The 18,719-nt window shown below is 34.4% G+C and overlaps 2 protein-coding genes across 3 annotated transcripts; both read right to left on the minus strand.

The window, feature by feature from the left end:
• Positions 1-2,840: 2,840 nt before the first annotated feature.
• On the minus strand, positions 2,841-7,914 carry LOC107803566 (uncharacterized). Of its 2 annotated transcripts, XM_016627306.2 has the most exons (8): positions 7,528-7,907; positions 6,823-6,871; positions 6,646-6,748; positions 6,452-6,547; positions 6,290-6,364; positions 5,422-5,491; positions 3,824-3,889; positions 2,841-3,123 (listed from the first exon to the last, which is right to left on the minus strand). In XM_016627306.2, the coding sequence occupies exons 1-8, from the start codon at positions 7,882-7,884 to the stop codon at positions 3,049-3,051; spliced, it is 891 nt and encodes a 296-aa protein (XP_016482792.1). In that variant the 5' UTR covers positions 7,885-7,907; the 3' UTR covers positions 2,841-3,048. The 2 variants fall into 2 exon arrangements, with proteins under 2 accessions (XP_016482792.1, XP_016482794.1); XM_016627308.2 differs by lacking the exon at positions 3,824-3,889 and having other exon boundaries at positions 7,528-7,914.
• A 6,477-nt stretch (positions 7,915-14,391) lies between these two features.
• On the minus strand, positions 14,392-18,203 carry LOC107796064 (expansin-A4-like). The gene is made up of 3 exons (XM_016618783.2): positions 17,953-18,203; positions 16,136-16,448; positions 14,392-14,894 (listed from the first exon to the last, which is right to left on the minus strand). Exons 1-3 carry the CDS (start codon positions 18,131-18,133, stop codon positions 14,591-14,593), a joined length of 798 nt encoding a protein of 265 aa, XP_016474269.2. The 5' UTR covers positions 18,134-18,203; the 3' UTR covers positions 14,392-14,590.
• Positions 18,204-18,719: the final 516 nt, after the last annotated feature.

Raw genomic sequence — 18,719 nt, forward strand, 5'->3', positions numbered from 1 at the left:
TTAACTAAGCTCATTATCTATCGAACACTTTAACCCAAATCAAAGTATGCCTATTAAACACAAAAAACTTAATCCCAAAAAATAAAATAAATGTGTGAAGCTCAAACGCGCTTATGTAAAAATATAATCAATGAAAAGATGCCAGATCATTAAAACAAGCCACATCAGTAAAAAAAAAAAAAAAAAAAAGAGTCATGCTGTTATTTTTTTGGTTGTAAAAAAGCCGCTGGAAAACTCGTCGTTGTTCATCTTCTCCACTCACATCGTTGGTCATCCTCTTTCCCCTTCCCCGTTCTTCTTCTCCTTTCGTTCATAGGCCCTTCGCTCGTCGGGATCAAATCTAAAACTAATAGTCGGGCAAATCATTTTTGTTTTTGAATTTCTTTGTTGTAACAACAAAAAATTTCAGATCTGGGTTGAAAGAAGATGGCGAAGCTGAAGAAGATGGTGAGCGGAATCTGAAAAAGTTGAAAAATAATGGATATAATTTGGAGAAAATAAGTCATTGACATATTTATTTTGCCCAAATTTGTTGTTGGAGAAAAAAATATTCTTCTGTCTTTTTGTCACAGTTCAGAAACTGCAAAATAGAGCAATAATGGAGATGCATACTTACAGAGATGACAATGGTGGAGATAAGGTGGTTATGGGTGGCCTTTAAAAAAAAAAGTCAATTTTAGTTTAAACAAAAAAAAAAAGAAAAACATGATTTCTAAACCATCAAAATCCACGCGCCTAAGAGGGGTTGAAATATAACTCTTTTGCCATGTCAACTTTTGTGTTCAATAGGCATACTTTGATTTGGGTTAAAGTGTTCAATAGGTAATGGGTTTAATTAAAGTGTCAAAATGAAAACTGGAGCCAAGTTTAAGTGGTCGTATAGGTATTTGGCCTACTATTTATACACACTTTAACTATTTTATCGATAACGTTATTTTCTACTAGTACAAGTACGGAATAAATCTGACAAATACTTAAAGCAAAGTATTATAATTAAATGTTGTTTTATCCCGTGTTTAATGTGTATTTAATTAATATTTATTGATATAAAATATTTTATACTCTCTCCGTTTCAATTTAGATGAGGTAGTTTGACTCGTCACGGAGTTTAAGAAAAAAGAAGAAGAGTTTTAAAACTTGTGGTCTTAAAAACTTAAGGGGTAAAAGTTGAGTTATTTCTAAATTTAGAAATGTATAATTTAATTTGGAACAGACTAAGAAGAAAAATGTATCATCTAATTTGAAACGGACGTAGTACTATAAAGTAACTATGTGTATAGCAAATAGCCTTCCTTTTATAAAATTTAACATGAAAATTTCTTTATACGTTATAATCCATACTTAACTTTTCGGCGAACTAATAGCTTATTTGGCCGTGTTTCTACGATTAACTTGTTTTATAAAGTGTTTTTCGAAATGGTACTTTTAATGATAAGTTATATTTAGTATATTTAGCTAATCTCACTCGGAGTATTAATCAATTTAAAATATACTTTTGAGCAGTAATTAATATATGATCAAACCTTTAAAAAATACTTCTATATATATTTTTCTCAAAAGTGCTTTAAAAAAGATTACTTTTTTCTGCTTCTCAAAATTGCTTCTGTTTCAAAAGCACTTTTTTTCCTTTTAAAAGATTGGACAAAACCTTAACTTTGAAAAAAAAAATTACTTTTAACCAAAAAGAAGCAAGGCCGAATAGGCTATAAACCACTCCTAGAAGTACTGAATCAAACGCCTGTAACAAATTGATTGTTCCAACAACAGAAATTGTAGAGTTTCTTTAGACTCATCAAAACTCTATACTTCAGAAATATCCCTTAAATTACGTAATTGAAGTAAGGGTGACATGTGAGCCGGGCCTGATTCTAAATGGGGTTTGTGGTCCGATCCTAAATGGGTCAGTCCTAAGTGGGCCCGAGTTTTACGGGCTTCTGGTTGGAACCGGGACCACGAACTAACGGTTCCGGGTTAAGTGAGCTCAAGTAGGCCTAAGTGAGCCCAACAAATACTTTCTATTTTTTTTAAAAATTTTATAGAAGTTAGAGAGAAAAAATGGTAATAAAAATATCTAAGACAATTTCTTGTAAATTATATTATAGAATTGTGACCTAAATTTTTTAATTCAAATTTAAAGACAAAAATATTGTTAAGAGATATTCAAAGCAATACGTTATAATATATACATATATAAACTATATTCGATATTAAATGTTGAATATTAAAATTTAGGATGTGCGAGTCAACTATATATAGTATATATATATATATATATATATATATATATATATATATATATATATATATATATATATATATATATATATATATATAAAAGCTATATTCGATATTAAAGAGAGATTGATGATTTTGTAAGAAAAATGAAAGAATGATGGGGTATTTATAGTTAAAAATAAGAAAAAAGTGTAATTAAAAAAAATTTAGAATTAAAACAAAGTTGGGGGGTTAAATGGCTATTTTGTAAATAGCCAACGACTATTTTGGCAGAGGAAACGACTAGATTTTAAATATCCAAATGGGCAGATTTTTTTAAAAAAATTATAACCGTTTGGGACCGCTAGGACCAGTCCGGTCCCGGTCCCAAACGGTCTGGTCTCGCGGGCCTCAGGCTAAGGACCGGCCCACTTGTCAGGCCCACCTCCTCCGGTCCCGGTCTTAAACGGATCAGCTCGTTTAGATCCACTACCCACATGGGCCGCGGTCGACCGGGACCGGCCCACTTGCCAGCCCTAAATTGAAGTATTGCCACACTGACCATACGTCACATTTTATCATTCTCCTCACAAAGTCTAGCAAATAGGCGCATACAAAGCTTGCTAGCTAATATCAGCCTCAGCTAAGAGCATAAAACCATAATGGCGTTATTCTGCTTCACAAGGATAGGTAGTAAAATACCAACTAATAAATTCATATTCAGCAGACTCTTCTTTTTGACATTTCATTAATTTCAATATCTAAGTATGTCATATGCATCTCCAATGTCCATCACCACAAATTTCATTTTCCAGATGCTCAGAAACATACTAATCAACTCTGCAACAGTTCATTCGCTGCCTTCAACCATGCATCATAAATTTCATCTGAAAACAGCACAAAGTGTACCTGCATTTATGACAGATGTAAGAGGAAACAATTGTAGCCAGCACTCAGCTCTGACAATCAGAATCTGATCTTAAGCGAAGAAAATAGTACTGATGCTCAAAAAAGTTCTTTAAGCAAAAGCATGCACAAATAGATCAAATTTTTTGGAATAACGATGGTTTTGGCAATACTGTGGCATTTGAAGAGAATTACAAAAGGAACATATCGATTTTAATTTGAATAACATTAAAATATCATTTGCGGATGGAATGGGCATTTTGATCTCCTCTTTCCACATCTTGACATGTAGATTATAAGGTAACACATTAGCATGTAAAGGTGTGTACATTGTAAAATCAGCATATAAAACACACGATCACAGTGGGCAACAGGGATTCAAATGGCCTGAAAGGAAATGTGGAGAGTGAAGATACCTTATAAGGTGGCATGTTTTTCCTGGCTAGTAGCTCAGGAAGCATGCTTGACTCGAGAAAATTTAATGAGAAGGGGGTTGCAAGCTGTGTTCTAAATGTTTTTTTGTGTGAAAAGATTCTGAGCGTAAATCATCTCTTCCGCAAAGAAGTTACTGAACAGATTTGGGAATTAATTCTAAAAATGAATGGAATCGAGTGGGCTATGCCAAAGAATACATAAGTACTGTTGGCGTGCTGGAAAAATACTGAAGGTACTGCTAGACAGGAAAAATGGTGGCAAATGATACCTGTTTGTGTATGGTGGACTGTGGGGAAGAAGAGAAACAGAACATGCTTTGAAGGAACCCGCCATTCTGTACAGAAAGCCAAGATAAACTGCTTTTCTTTATTTTATGCTTGGTATAAAGAAGATATCCTTAATGATGCTGAATCTCTCATAAATATCATAGAATCCTTGTAAGAAGAGCAAGGAGATTATTTTGTTTCTTTTGAAAAGTAACATGGTTTCTGCACAACCTTTGTGCTGATGATATATTAATATTTCTAGCTTTCCCAAGAAAAAGAATGTTTTCCAGAAGAAAAAAAATTATATCTACAAAGGACATCATCTATGAAAGCATCTCCACTGCAAACTAAGAGACAGTTTAAATATCCAACCCAACCAAGATGTCTTCTCACCTTCGAGTGAAACTAAAAAAGTCCCTCAGCGAGTTCCATCAGAAAATGATATCGACAAATTTTTCAGAGACGTGTCAAGATCAAAGTAATAGTTACTAAGCAAGAATAACTAGAATAATTACTCAAGCAATTGCAGTGTTTCAACAATTAGACATGGCTCTTTTATATTCAATCCTGCAGATTCTGCAGCTTCTAGTTCTAAGGGATTAAAAGTTGAACTAAGAGCACACAAGCTGTTCCAGAACTTCCACGTAAGATCATAGCTAATGAAAAGAATTTCCAAGTTCCAAATGTGCAATCATACTAAAGCATATAAGAAAGTTGTCAAGACCAGTACACGGGAAATAAATAGAGTTGAAGTTGCAGGAGAAAATTCAGACCACATGACTTTTATATTACAAGGCTATAAACATTATGTTTTACTATGACGTTTAACTGTTTAAGTTATTAAATTGTTCATCTCAATCAGAATAGTATGCAGTAAAGGACATACGACATAGGATTCCATGAACTTCATAAGGTTCACCGCAGAGAAACATGCCAAGTACACCCCAAAGGGGGGGGGGGGGTTTCCCCAGCACATCTTTCATGTGCAAAAACCACCGGGAAAATTAAAATAATCTCAGGTGGCATTTCAAGGTAGTGGCTTATCGTTGGACTTCTCTGTTCCCATTGTTTGGATACAAAATCTATTGAGCAAAGATAGCCCATCTTCATTCCAGAATTCGAAAGTTTTTCATGTATGGGGTAAAAGAGAATGTTGTCCCCATGTGCCTTTTGTGACTTCTCAAGAAAAAGAAAGAAATTCAGAGCACTAAACCATGGAGAGTACAATATTAGGAGCTTTCTTGCTTTTTTATAATTTTCTGCAAGAATACTATATTGCATTGACGAGACTCAGGCTGCTTCATGGAGGTCTTAAGCCTTCACAAATCATTATATACAATCACTTTCTTGGGTACTATTAAGACGCTACTAATTACATATATACATTTATCAGCAAAAAGAAAACAAAAACTAGGAACAAGATGCCAACATACTATTAGTAACAGTGGAGCCACATCCACCATTATCAATATTTCTGCTTCAGGCGAACAATTTCACCAACATAAGATAAGAACACTATGAAGTATTTTAGTCTCAACAGATATGTGACCTATATTGCAATCAAGTTCTAAGCAAACCAAAATCCATAAGCAGATAATACCTCTTTGAGGTCACTGCCAAATTCTTTGACAGTAGATATAGCCACAGTGGCAGCTTCATCAAAAGGATATCTGTAAAACACAAAAAAATGAAGATTAAGCAGGGGTAACCATCCATAGCTGCTAAGATTATATATTGTTCCTAAAGGTGATCATACCGCAGAATCATTTTTCCTAGCTCATTAATATGCAAAGAAGTTAGCACAGGTAGTACTCATAAAATAGAAGTTTCAAAACAGTCATATGCACGATGTGGCAATACCTAAAGAGTCAAGAAGGTGTAAACTTGGTTATGTAAAAAAAAAAGTTACCTCTATGATATGTTCAAACTAAGGACTATTGGACTAACTTTCTCAGTCAACAATCAACACATATCACCAGGATATAAAAATTTATTTGTGCAGAATTTAGGGCATGATACACAATAAAACAAACAGACAAAGGAATTGAATCCAACATTCTAAGTGATTCCTAATTTTAAGTGACAACTTGTGCCCAAACAAATGAGGGGTTAGCTAATTTTAGGTGGCGAGATGAAAACACAAAAAAGATTCAGAAGACAGAATTAATTAGCCGTGATCTTAACATAACAATTAGATTAATTTCGTACTGTAAGTTCATTAGAGCAACAATTTTTATTTAATCAGCCCCTCCAACAGAACAAACAAGAAAAATAAGATAACCATTGTCTAGGTAATGAAATGAGTGATCATGCAGCAAACTTATTCTGTAGTAGTCCCAACATATTCATCTTTCATACTCAATAGCTGGTGGACACTTTCGCTGTGAGAAGGAACCATCACGAGCATAACTAAATAAGCTGACGGTCCCTATACACTTGAAAATGCATGGTTAATCAGTAGAACTCACCCGAAGACCCCACATGATATGGCAGGAAAAGCAATATACTGAATGTTGTTCTCTTTTGCCACACGCAGGCTATTTCTGCAGTATAGTTAAGAGAAAAGAGAATCAAATAAGGTATGACATTTAAACCAATTTATGAGGAATATAAAATAATCATTCACAAACCTATATGAATTTGTCAAATAGGCTTTAGGATTTGGGACAGCATCATATATTGGTCCAACAGTGTGGATTACATGAGAAGCTGGCAATCTAAAACCTCTGCAATAGTTTCCCTCCACAATGTAAGAGTACTGACACCATACTACATATAACTGATGGTTCTAATGAAATATTGAAGCCAACGACTGAGCACATACGGTGTAATCCTTGCTTCTCCTGTTGGGCAGCGAACTCCAGGACGTACCTCTGGGACTTTGTAGCATGCATCTCGTAATTCTGGACCGGCAGCTCGGTGTATGGCTAGAAATGCGAAAACATGAAATCAGACTGCATGTATCATAGAGTTGTAATCAGCAGTATGATTAAGGAATTACCTCCATCGGCACCACCACCACCCAGCATTCGCTCATTAGCAGGATTGACCTGTATAAAAATGGTGCAAAGATAAAGGCCGCAAGTAAACACAATGTATTATGCATCATAAGCCCCAAGGATAGATCATAGGCAGAACTAAATAATATCATTAGCCTAAAAAGAAACAGTCTATTATATTGGATATTCCTCTCTTGAAAATGCATAGGGGTTCAGTTCTCGTCTTTTATTGTGCTTGGAATTGTTTATAGGTCACAAATGAATCCAAAGTTCTTCTGATATTTACAACACAGGGTAAACCTGAAGTCAAGTTAAAGCTAATACTGCTCAGTAGGGTAAGCTGTCGATATAGCCAACCTGCTTTATTTCATTATCTGATCTTCAACTTTTTCTCTATGAAGGATTAAACTTCTCTAAGAAACAAATCATATAAGAATCAAGTCGCGGAGACTTAAACATTAGTATAATATATTATACGCTTCCAAACAAAATCCTCATTGCACGAGCTGAAAAGCTCTTGGACAACTGTAGCAGCATTTGATTTCATTCCAAATCAAAATATTAATCACTCCTATATTTTTTATTCAGTCTGTACACGTTGGTACACAACATCTTTATATCAAAAATTTAAATTCGAATAATTTAAAGTTAGAAATGATTCAGCTAAATTCAAACGCATATATAAAAGCAAAGATACTCATACTTACAATAGCGTCAGAGAATCCGTCTACAGACCATTGAGTGATATCACCTTTCTGAATCTTTAACAAGCTCGACGGAGTTAACTGAAACGTAACGCCGTTATCTCCGCCGTTGGCCATGGTTGAAACGCCGGCGATACTCGATCTACGTCTGCCGTTAGCGACGGTTGTAGACTGTAGAGTGACGGAAATGGGCCTGATGAGAGTGTGGATGGCAGTAGGGTGAGGGTTTAGCGCGTGGAAGTTTCTGGAAGAGTGAGCGCGTGAGGTTTGGAAGTTTCGAGGGGTTTTACGGGTAGGTGGGAGAGAGCGGAAGAGGGTCGGACAGAGTTTTCGAGTGAAATTTCCGGAAGATGGAATCATTTGTCCACGGGATGCGCTAACTTTGGAGCTAATATATGAAGAAAATTTGTACTTGTTATAAAATAAATACTGTAAAGCAAACACAAGTATAGAGAGAAACTGATATATTATTCAAACTTTAAATTTTTATACATAATGAACTGAATTTTCCTCTATTTATAGAAGAAAAGAAGCTGTTGTGTAAGCTGCTACTGCAAGCTGCTGTGTAAGCTGCTTGTAAGTTGCTGCTGTATAAGCTGCTTGTAAGCTGCTGCTCTAAACTGTTGTGCCAGATATAGATAATCTTCTATCATGGGTAATATTTATCCATAGTGGAGTATCGAAAGGATAAGCTTCTTCAGGAGGCTTATTTCCAATAGAGTACTAAATAGATAAACATATTTATGGCGGAGTCTCATATGGATAAACTTCTTCATGAAGCTTATTTACAACGGAGTACTAAATGAACATCCATAATATAATATATTCATAACACTCCCCCTTGGATGTTCATTAAAAGATAATGTGCCTCGTTAAAACCTTACTAGGAAAAACCTCGTGGGAAAAAATCCTAGTGAAGGAAAAAGAGTACACATATTTAGTAATACGCATTGCTAACTGCCTCATTAAAAACCTTATAAGGAAAATCCTGTGGGAAAAAACCTTAATAAGGAAAAAAGAGTACATCGCGTATTTTACTCCCCCTGATGAAAACCTTGTTTCAAATATTTAAGTCACCGCATTCCAATCTTGTATACCATCTTCTCAAAAGTTGAAGTTGGTAAAGATTTGGTGAATAAATCTGTCGGATTGTCACTTGAATGGATTTGTTGCACATCAATGTCACCATTTTTCTGAAGATCGTGTGTGTAGAATAATTTTGGTGAAATGTGCTTCGTTCTATCTCCTTTTATAAATCCTCCCTTCAATTGGGCTATGCATGCAGCATTGTCTTCGTATAAAATTGTGGATCTTTTATCACACTCCAAACCACATTTTTCTTGAATAAAATGAATCATTGATCTCAACCATACGCATTCCCTACTTGCTTCATGAATAGCTATTATCTCAGCATGATTTGAAGAAGTAGCAACAATTGACTGCTTTGTGGAGCGCCATGATATGACAGTACCTCCACATGTAAACACGTACCCGGTTTGAGATCGAGCTTTATGGGGATCAGATAAATAATCTGCATCTGCATAACCAACAAGATCTGCACTATCTTTGTTAGCATAAAACAAACCCATATCAAGAGTTCCCTTTAAATATCGCAATATATGCTTAATCCTGTTCCAATGTCTCTGTGTAGGAGAAGAGCTATATCTTGCTAGTAAATTAACAGAAAATGTTATGTCAGGCCTTATAGCATTAGCAAGATACATAAGTGCACTAATTGCACTAAGATAGGGTGTTTCAGGACCCAGGAGTTCCTCATCCTCTTCTTGAGGTCGGAACGGGTCCTTATTCACTTCAAGTGATCGAACAACCATTGGTGTACTCAATGGGTGTGCTTTGTCCATGTAAAAATGTTTTAAGACTCTTTCTGTATAAGCAGATTGATGCATAAAGATCCCATTTGCTAAATATTCAATTTGCAGTCCAAGACAAAGTTTGTCTTTCCAAGATCTCTCATCTCAAATTCTTTCTTAAGATATTCAATTGCCTTTTGGAGCTCTTCTGGAGTTCCAACAAGATTTATGTCATCAACATAAACAGCAAGTATAACAAATTCTAATGCCATTTTCTTTATAAAAATACATGGATAAATAACATCATTTATGTAACCCTCTTTCAACAAATATTCACTGAGGCGATTATACCACATGCGCCCAGATTGTTTTAAACCGTACAAAGATCTTTGTAATCTGATTGAGTACATTTCCCGAGATTTTGAATATGCTTCAGGCATTTTAAATCCTTCAGGGATTTTCATGTAAATTTCATTATCAAGTGACCCGTACAGATAAGCTGTAACCACATCCATTAGATGTATTTCAAGCCTTTCACGTAAGGCTAAACTGATGAGATATCGAAATGTTATGGCATCCATAACGGGTGAATATATTTCTTCATAATCGACTCCAGGTCGTTATGAGAATCCTTGTGCGACAAGGCGAGCCTTGTATCTTTCAACTTCATTTTGCTCATTCCTTTTTCGCACAAAAACCCATTTATGACCAACTGGTTTTATACCAGCAGGTGTTTGGACTACTGGTCCAAAGACCTCTCTTTTAGCAAGTGCGTTCAATTCTGATTGAATTGCCCCTTGCCATTTTGGCCAATCAGATCTTTGTTGACATTCTTCGACAGATCGGGGTTCAAAATCCTCACTATCTTGCATAATGTTAAGTGCAACATTATATGCAAAAATATTATCCACCACTATTTCAGATCGATTTAAATTAATCCCATCACCAGTAGAACTTATTAAAAGTTCCTCGCTCACTTGAGTCTCGGGTTTATTGATTTCCTCAGGAATCTCATAACTAATCAGATCTTGGGTCTCTTCAGGAGATCCCTTCATAATATCATTTTGATCATTTGTCGATTTTCTTTTTCTAGGATTTCGATCCTTAGAACCCATAGGCCTACCATGCTTCAGGCATGCTTTAGGTTCACTAGCTCTCATGCTAATAGATGGTCCTGCTGGGACATCAATTCGGATATGCACATTCTCTGCAGGGATATGTGACTTAGTTATCCTTTTCAAATCAGTAAATGCGTCTGCATTTGATTTGCTATATTTTGTAAATGGATGATCTTCTGGACCTCCTGATTACATATAGCGATACGTGGATCAAAGTGATATAATGATGAAACTTTTCACACAATTTCTCTTTTGATTTCCTTTTTCTCTCCCCCTAATTGTGGGAAATTTGTTTCATCAAATCGACAATCTGCAAATCGAGCAGTAAATAAATCTCCCGTCAATGGTTCAAGATAGCGAATAATAGAGGGTGATTCAAACCCAATATATATTCCTAACCTTCTTTGGGGGCCCATCTTACTGCGCTGTGGTGGTGCTACTGGCACATATACAGCACATCCAAAAATTTATAGATGGGCAATATTTGGTTCATGACCAAAAACTAATTGTGACGGAGAATATTTATTATAATGTGTTGGTCTGAGAGGGATAAGTGATGTTGCGTGCAAGATAGCATGGCCCCAAACAGTAGTGGGCAATTTTGTTTTCATAAGTAGTGGTCTTGCTATCAATTGCAGTCGTTTAATAAATGACTCTGCAAGGCCATTTTGAGTATGAACATAAGCTACAGGATGTTCAACTTTTATCCCAACTGATAGACAGTAATCATCAAAAGTTTGAGATGAGAATTCTCTAGCATTATCAAGGCGAATAGCCTTTATAGGATAATATGGGAATTGTGCCCTTAATCGAATTATTTGGGCTAATAACTTTGCAAACGCTAGGTTGCGAGATGATAATAGGCACACATGAGACCATCTTGAAGATGCATCTATTAGGACCATAAAATATCTAAACGACCCACTTGGTGGGTGAATAGGTCCACATATATCCCCATGTATACGTTCTAAAAAGGTAGGGGACTCAATGCCAACCTTCATTGGTGATGGTCTAGTGATCATTTTGCCTTGATAACAAGCATCACAAGGAAATTCATTATTTGTAAGAATCTTCAGGTTCTTTAATGGATGCCCACTCGAATTTTCAGTAATTCGTCTCATCATTATTGATCCAGGATGGCCCAAACGGCCATGCCAAAGCACAAAAATATTTGAATCAGTAAACTTCTGGTTTACCATAGAGTGTGCTTCAACTGTACTAATCTTTGAATAGTATAAGCCAGAAGATAAAGTTGGTAACTTTTCTATAATGCATTTCTAGCCAGAAATATTCTTTGTAATGCAAAGATATTCCACATTCATTTTATCTATTGTCTCAACATGATACCCATTTCGGCGGATATCTATAAAACTCAACAAGTTTCTTCGGGACTTGGAGGAGTACAATGCATTGTCGATAATAAGTTTTGTTCCCTTATACAGAAATACAATAGCTCTTCCGGAGCCTTCAATCAAACTTATATTACCAGAAATTGTAGAAACATTTGCTTTTTCCTTATGCAAATAAGAAAAGTATTTCTGATCTTTGAATATGGCATGAGTTGTTCCACTATCAACTACACAAATATCTTCATGATTGGTCTTTGATCCAAACATAATTTGAGGATTATCCATATTCTTCAAAATGACATAAACAAAATAAATATGATAGTAAACATTATTATCAAAGCATAACTTTTATTTATGTACAACAATTACGTAACCATATTATCTACTACAAATAACAAAAATTAAAATATTTACATCTCTACAGATTCACTACCGATCATATGACTTGTTTCTCCTTCTGGGAGTGCAAAGTAATCAGCTACATCTAAATGCATGAAGTCTAAATTATCTTCAGAAATAAAATTTGCTTCAGCATTTTTCTCTGTCTTCTTCAGGGAAGCTTGATATAGCTCAACCAGGTGCTTTGGCGTACGGCATGTACGTGACTAGTGCCCTTTTCCTCCACATCTATAGCATGCATTTTCTGGCTTTGCTGCTTGCACCGCTTCATGCTTTTGCTCCTTCCTTTTCCACTGCTGGTGGTGAGGAGGGTTCTTTGGTGCATTATTATTACCATGATTAGAGTTTCCTCCCCGACTACGGCCATGACCACGACTGGGGCCACGTCCTCTTCCACGCTTAGCTTGGTGGAAGTTCGTCTCATTCACTTCAGGGAATGGACAAGAACCAGTAGGTCGGCTTTCATGGTTTTTCATTAATAGCCCATTATGTTGCTCGGCTACAAGAAGATGTGAGATAAGTTCAGAATACTTTTTAAATCCCATCTCTCGATATTGCTGCTGCAGGAGCATATTCGAGGCATGAAAAGTGGTGAAAGTTTTCTCCAACATATCATGATCAGTAATATTATCACCACATAGTTTCAATTGGAAAATAATTCTGAATATAGTAGAATTATACTCACTGATAGATTTAAAATCTTGTAACCTTAGATGAGTCCAATCATAACGTCTCTGTGGAAGAACGACAATCTTCAGGTGGTCATATCTATCTTTCAAATTACTCCACAGTATGACTGGATCTTTAACAGTAAGATATTCCATTTTCAGGCCCTCATCAAGTGATGGCGTAGGAATATTATTGCTTTGGCACGGTCTTGGTTTGATGCCTGATTCTTATCTTTGATGGTATCTGCCAGACCCATCGCATCAAGATGAATTTCAGCATCAAGCACCCAAGACATGTAGCTTTTGCCCGATATATCCAGGGCTATAAACTCAAGTTTAGAAAGATTTGACATTATTTAGAAAAAGAAAGTTCGTACCTCTTATACTTTCAAAGTATTTGCTCGAGATGGCAGAGTCTCGTGCTGATAACGTGTTATAAAATAAAGATTGTAAAGTAAAGACAAGTATAGAGAGAAACTGATATATTATTCAAACTTCAAACTTCTGTACATAATGAACTGAATTCTCCTCTATTTATAGAAGAAAGGAAGCTGCTGTGTCAGCTGCTACTGCAAGCTGCTTGTAAGCTGCTGCTCTAAACTGTTGTGCCAGATATAGATAATCTTCTATCATGGGTAATATTTATCCATAGCGGAGTACCGAAAGGATAAGCTTCTTCAGGAGGCTTATTTCCAATAGAGTACTAAATAGATAAACATATTTATGGCGGAGTCTCATATGGATAAACTTTTTCAGGAAGCTTATTTACAACGGAGTACTAAATGAACATCCATAATATAATATATTCATAACAACACTTCATTTGTAAAGGAATTTTACCCAAATGATTCCTTAAGTTTTGGTAAGTATATTTCCGGCTCTACTGTATTTTCTTGAGCATATATGATCTTTGAATTTAATAATATTGAGTACTTTTGATCCAACTTATGGTACTCCCAAATGGATTGTTTAAATTTAAAATTAATAGGAATGTCATATATTTTTCACGTGTCCAAGCTAAATAACAATGACCATAAGTAGTTTGTTTAATTTAATTGTACTTTACTTTCGTTAGAGATAGGTGAGTCGAGTTCCTATATTGGTTAAAATCGCTCATTTTTTTATTTTTTGAGTTTAGACTTTTATTAAATTATTACCGAATATATATTTTCTAGCTAAGAGTATAGTTGATTGATATAAAGTAAGTTTCTGTTACAAAATTAAAAAAAATTAACTTTGTTACTTCATTTTCATTAGTTGAGTGACGATTTTTATTTAAAAAAAGTGACTATATTACATCATTTGCAATAATTGAGTAGTCATATAAGCAATCAACTCGCGAAAAGGATATAGGAATACAAAAACATTCACAAAATCTACTTAGAATCTACTTTAGGCTTAAGCTATAAGCAAACTAGCCACCACAGTCCACAGCAATACAAGGATATTCCCTCATGAGGAGCCTCTCTCAAACGCACTATTCCATGTCGAGTGCAAATGAATTTAAATTATATACACGATCTCTACAAAACAATTTTGAATAGATATAACTTATAATCTATTAGGAGTATAACATATTATTTATCTTATTTTAACGTTATTAATACACACTCACTAATAATGATTATTTCAGAATGATAATTTTGTACACTATCAGTATATAAAAGTTGACGTCCTCTCTAGCCTCTTTATTTATTTTCTCCTAGAGTGTGTAGGTGAAACTAAAATTGTCTCCCTTCAAAAGTTTGGCCAAATTGCCAATTAGCTGGTGCAGCATTGTTGCTTGTGACAGTTCTTCCATCACTTGTAGTCACTTTAAATGAAAGACTTTGGCCATTGAGATATGAATTGCTTTGCCAGTTTTGGCCCCAATTTCTTGACATTGATGTCCATCCATTTTTGGACCCTTTTATGGAAATTGAATGAACATCACCAGCACCTCCAACATTAGTCACCAAAACCAAGTTGTAATAGGAGTGGCCATTTATTGTAAACCTTATTCCTCCCTTCTTCTTGCAAGGCACCCTGTTGGAGACCAAATTCAAATCACATATTATTAATATTAATATTTACATCTTGACCTCTTGTGTGAATTCAATCAGGTTGAAGTTATTGCAAATATGCACCATCTTAGACAGTAAAAATGTTGTCCTATGCCATTCGTCTCATTTTATTCGACACTCTTTTCTTTACTGTCTATGACAAAAAGAACATCACATTTCGGTATTGTAAAACTATTTGTTCTTTTTTTTTTTATTGGCTTATAGATAAGATTTATTGAGACTCACTTGATATGAAAGTTTACCTCTTTAATTAAACGAGAAATATGAAAGGATGAGTGGAACTTTCACCATACCTAGCATTTAATTGTTGGTAGAACATGCAATTTTGATAGTTTGCATATAAATTTTCTTCTCTGTTTATACTTTATGTATAGTCAAACACTATCACACAATGGAGTGCATTATTCGAATGGCCGGTCAATCAATTATACGAAATTACCTAATAAAGTCATATTTTTTTTATTTGTAACAAAAATTACTTAATTATGCATATAACACTCAGAAGATCATCTAACTAGATTCTCAAATTTTCGATGATCAAATACATATTTTACCCTCTAAATTATAAACCTTTATATTTTTTCTCTTTTTTAATTTTTATTATGACGGTATCTTTTTTCCTTTTTAATCTGTGTTATAGACTTGCCTATTGAACAAATAAGTTTTATTTATGAAATAAAAAATAAAAAATAATTTCCAAGAATATATAAATACTATTTATTTGTTTTATAGGTAAGTCCATAATATAGATTAAAAAAGAAAATTATAGAGTAATATTTAAAAAGTAAAAAAAGAAAAAAAAAGAAAAAAAAAGACAAGGTTGATAATTTAAAGGGTAAAATAAGTATCACAAAGTTTGAAAATTTTGGTTGAGTGACCTTCCATATATATATATATATAGTTAAAGTGACTTTTCTATTACAAACTAAAGAAGAATGACTTTATTATGTAATTTCATATAGTTGAGTGATCATTTGAGTAATAAACTCGATAAAATGAGGACAGGGAATACAGTCAGACCTCTCTATAACAAGATTCTTATATAACAACACTTTACTATAAAAGTCAAGTTTTTCCGGAACCAAATTTCATTTTCTGTTATTATATATGTTTTCTATAACAGCAATTCGCTATAACATCCACAAATATCTGAAACAAACGAGACTGTTACATAGAGGTTTGACTCTAATAGGAAAAATTTACCTGCGGAAAGATACTGGGACGATGCCGGCTTTATATTGAGCAATTTTCAAGAAAGCAGGCTGTGCCAAATCGAAATGTTGAAGAGGAGGATTGCACCAGCCACCATTGTTGCTAGGTAAAGATGGATTAGGAGGACAGAAATTTGTAGCAGTGACAGTAATTGTTCCAGAAATGCACCGTTTGCCGTCATTGTTGCATTTGAGCTGATAACAAGCCCCACATGTCAAACCATTGTTGAATAGAGCTGTGCTTAATGCTGCAGTATTTGTTCCATAACCTTGGCTGTTCAAATTAACATAACCACAAGCACCCCCTGCATTTTTCAAACCATATATAGTTTTAGTTAGTATTATATAAGGTGGGAGTTCTTGGAGGGAAGGATGCCGAGGGTCTATTGGAAACAGCTTCTCTACCCCAGGGTAGGGGTAAGGTCTGCGTACACACTACCCTCTCCAGACCCCACTAGTGAGATTATACTGGGTTGTTGTTGTTATTGTATATATACAAAGACCTTTTTGTACTCTACTTTGTTATTTAGTCACTAGTTAAAATCATGCAAACGACTAAAGGGTCGTTTGGTTGAGGTATAATTAAGTTATGTTGCACGAACTCTTCAAAATGATGTCGCACATATGTTAAAGTAATGGTGCCAAGATTTTTACTAAAGGGATTAAAATTTTTTTAAAAGTTACACACGTAGAGAAATCAAGGAGATTCAACATCTCATGTATATACATAATTTCTTTTTATCTTATATACACCATGTAATTTCTCCGTGAAGGGGTGAAGGGGCACTCACCTAGCTCCGCCACTGCCTGTTGGAATCTCCAAAAATACACTATTTTTGGAGGATCCAACATATACTTAGCAATATTTTTAAAGAGTTCGAGCAACATAGGAATAAAAAAAATACCGTAATCAAAATATATAAGACAATGTTTGCTACTGAGAGATTAGGGAAACTAATTCTCTCATAAGTATTGCAGTTTTGGTTGGCCGTATAAGAAAAAAAACAATCATTGCATATATAATTTTATGCAGAGTTGACGGTTTAAAATAGTACAGACCCTAAGTTATGCGTTTGTATGTGTTGTTTTTACGTGGAATAGAATATTAAATGAGATTATAAGAATACGTATTAGCAATATGGATATCAAAGCATTTAAAGACAAAAATATTCTTAAAGTAGTTATTCACTTACACATAACAGTTCATATCCGCTACATTTAACGAAAAAGGATCATATTTACCGCTGTATTATTTAAAATAAGCTATATTTATCATCTGTTTCAGTTTCTTATTAAAAGTATCTTTATCGTTGCACTTTGGGTTCAAATTACTCCTCATGCGTTAAATCCTCTTTCAAAACTTTAAAAAGTTGCGTGGCACGATCTGATTGCCCGTAAAAGACCCATCTCACTTTTTATTTAAACCAACCCGTTCTGTATATTTTAATTCACCCTATACATCAATCTGCGTATTTATTATTCACTGCATAAACAATTCTCTACATTATAATTCCGCCTAACTAGTATGTAAACCAAACTGATCCCTAAGATTATACATTTGTTTCAATCAGCACAATCAAAAATTAAAGCTACTCTAATCAAGAAACATGAATCATCTATGTTGCATGGACTCTTTGAAAATATCGTCGGATGCGTATTGAATTCTCCAACATATTTTTTGAGGATCCGACACATGCAATATTATTTTAGAGAGTCCATGCGACACAGATAGCATGCCCTCTACTTAAAAATTAGACCTTTTAAAAGAACAAAAAGCTAAGAAGTAAATTAAAGAAGATTGAATTATACCCATAGTGCCAGATGCATCACCCCCTCCATAGGCTGTGGCGTGAGCACTTTGCCACCCTCCATTATCAGCAAAACTCTCATTGACGCAAAAGCTTAAGAAGAAGATGAAAAAAAGAGAAAGAATGGAAAATGTTGCATAATTAGCCATTGAAAGAATGGAAAATGTTGCAACAATAGCCATTGGTGAAGAAGAAGCTTTCAGGTAATTAATGTTAGAGAAATGACTAATTAGAGAACTAATTAGTGGCAGCTGCTAGCTAGCTTGATACAAGCTGAGGGTAATGAGAAGCTACTTATAATAGAGAAAATAAAAAGATGAAATTGGAGCTTAATTAGAAAGTGACAACAACCAAAAATCTTTTTTTTTAACTATCTTTTAATTAATTACTTCAATTGATTCTTCATCTTTTATTATTTAATCATTTAATACGTCCATATACATTTGATATGGTCATAAAACGACGACTAAATTGCACATGCAGTTGTTCTAAACGAACTACCGATTGATATTTTTCTTAAGATCCTACAAGCACATGCATTTTTCGAATCTTTATAGCCTTCCCTTCAATATTCATATCCCTTTTTTCTATTATTTATTTTATTTATTTATTGGATTCATGTCAAAGTATAAATATTTTTTTCTGCTTCACTTAAAATATTGCTAATTAGGTAGGTAACAACGTGGAGAATTGGAAGGTAGTAGATCGAATAATCTTAATTTGTAATTATATGGTCATATCTAACTTCTATAAATTAATAAGCAAGCT

Source organism: Nicotiana tabacum, chromosome 13 (assembly GCF_000715075.1).
Source record: "Nicotiana tabacum cultivar K326 chromosome 13, ASM71507v2, whole genome shotgun sequence".
Taxonomy (NCBI): Eukaryota; Viridiplantae; Streptophyta; class Magnoliopsida; order Solanales; family Solanaceae; genus Nicotiana; species Nicotiana tabacum.

Coding starts and splice junctions, on each gene's coding strand:
- LOC107803566 (XM_016627306.2), bottom strand. CDS start 7,884: ATGATTCCATCTTCCGGAAATTTCACTCGAAAACTCTGTCCGACCCTC. Junction 6,749..6,822: donor TGGTGGTGGTGCCGATGGAG/GTAATTCCTTAA, acceptor TCGCATTTCTAG/CCATACACCGAGCTGCCGGT. Junction 5,492..6,289: donor ATATCATGTGGGGTCTTCGG/GTGAGTTCTACT, acceptor TGTGTTTTACAG/ATATCCTTTTGATGAAGCTG.
- LOC107796064 (XM_016618783.2), bottom strand. CDS start 18,133: ATGGCTATTGTTGCAACATTTTCCATTCTTTCAATGGCTAATTATGCA. Junction 16,449..17,952: donor TGATGCATCTGGCACTATGG/GTATAATTCAAT, acceptor TGAAAAATGCAG/GGGGTGCTTGTGGTTATGTT. Junction 14,895..16,135: donor GTCCCAGTATCTTTCCGCAG/GTAAATTTTTCC, acceptor GGTCTCCAACAG/GGTGCCTTGCAAGAAGAAGG.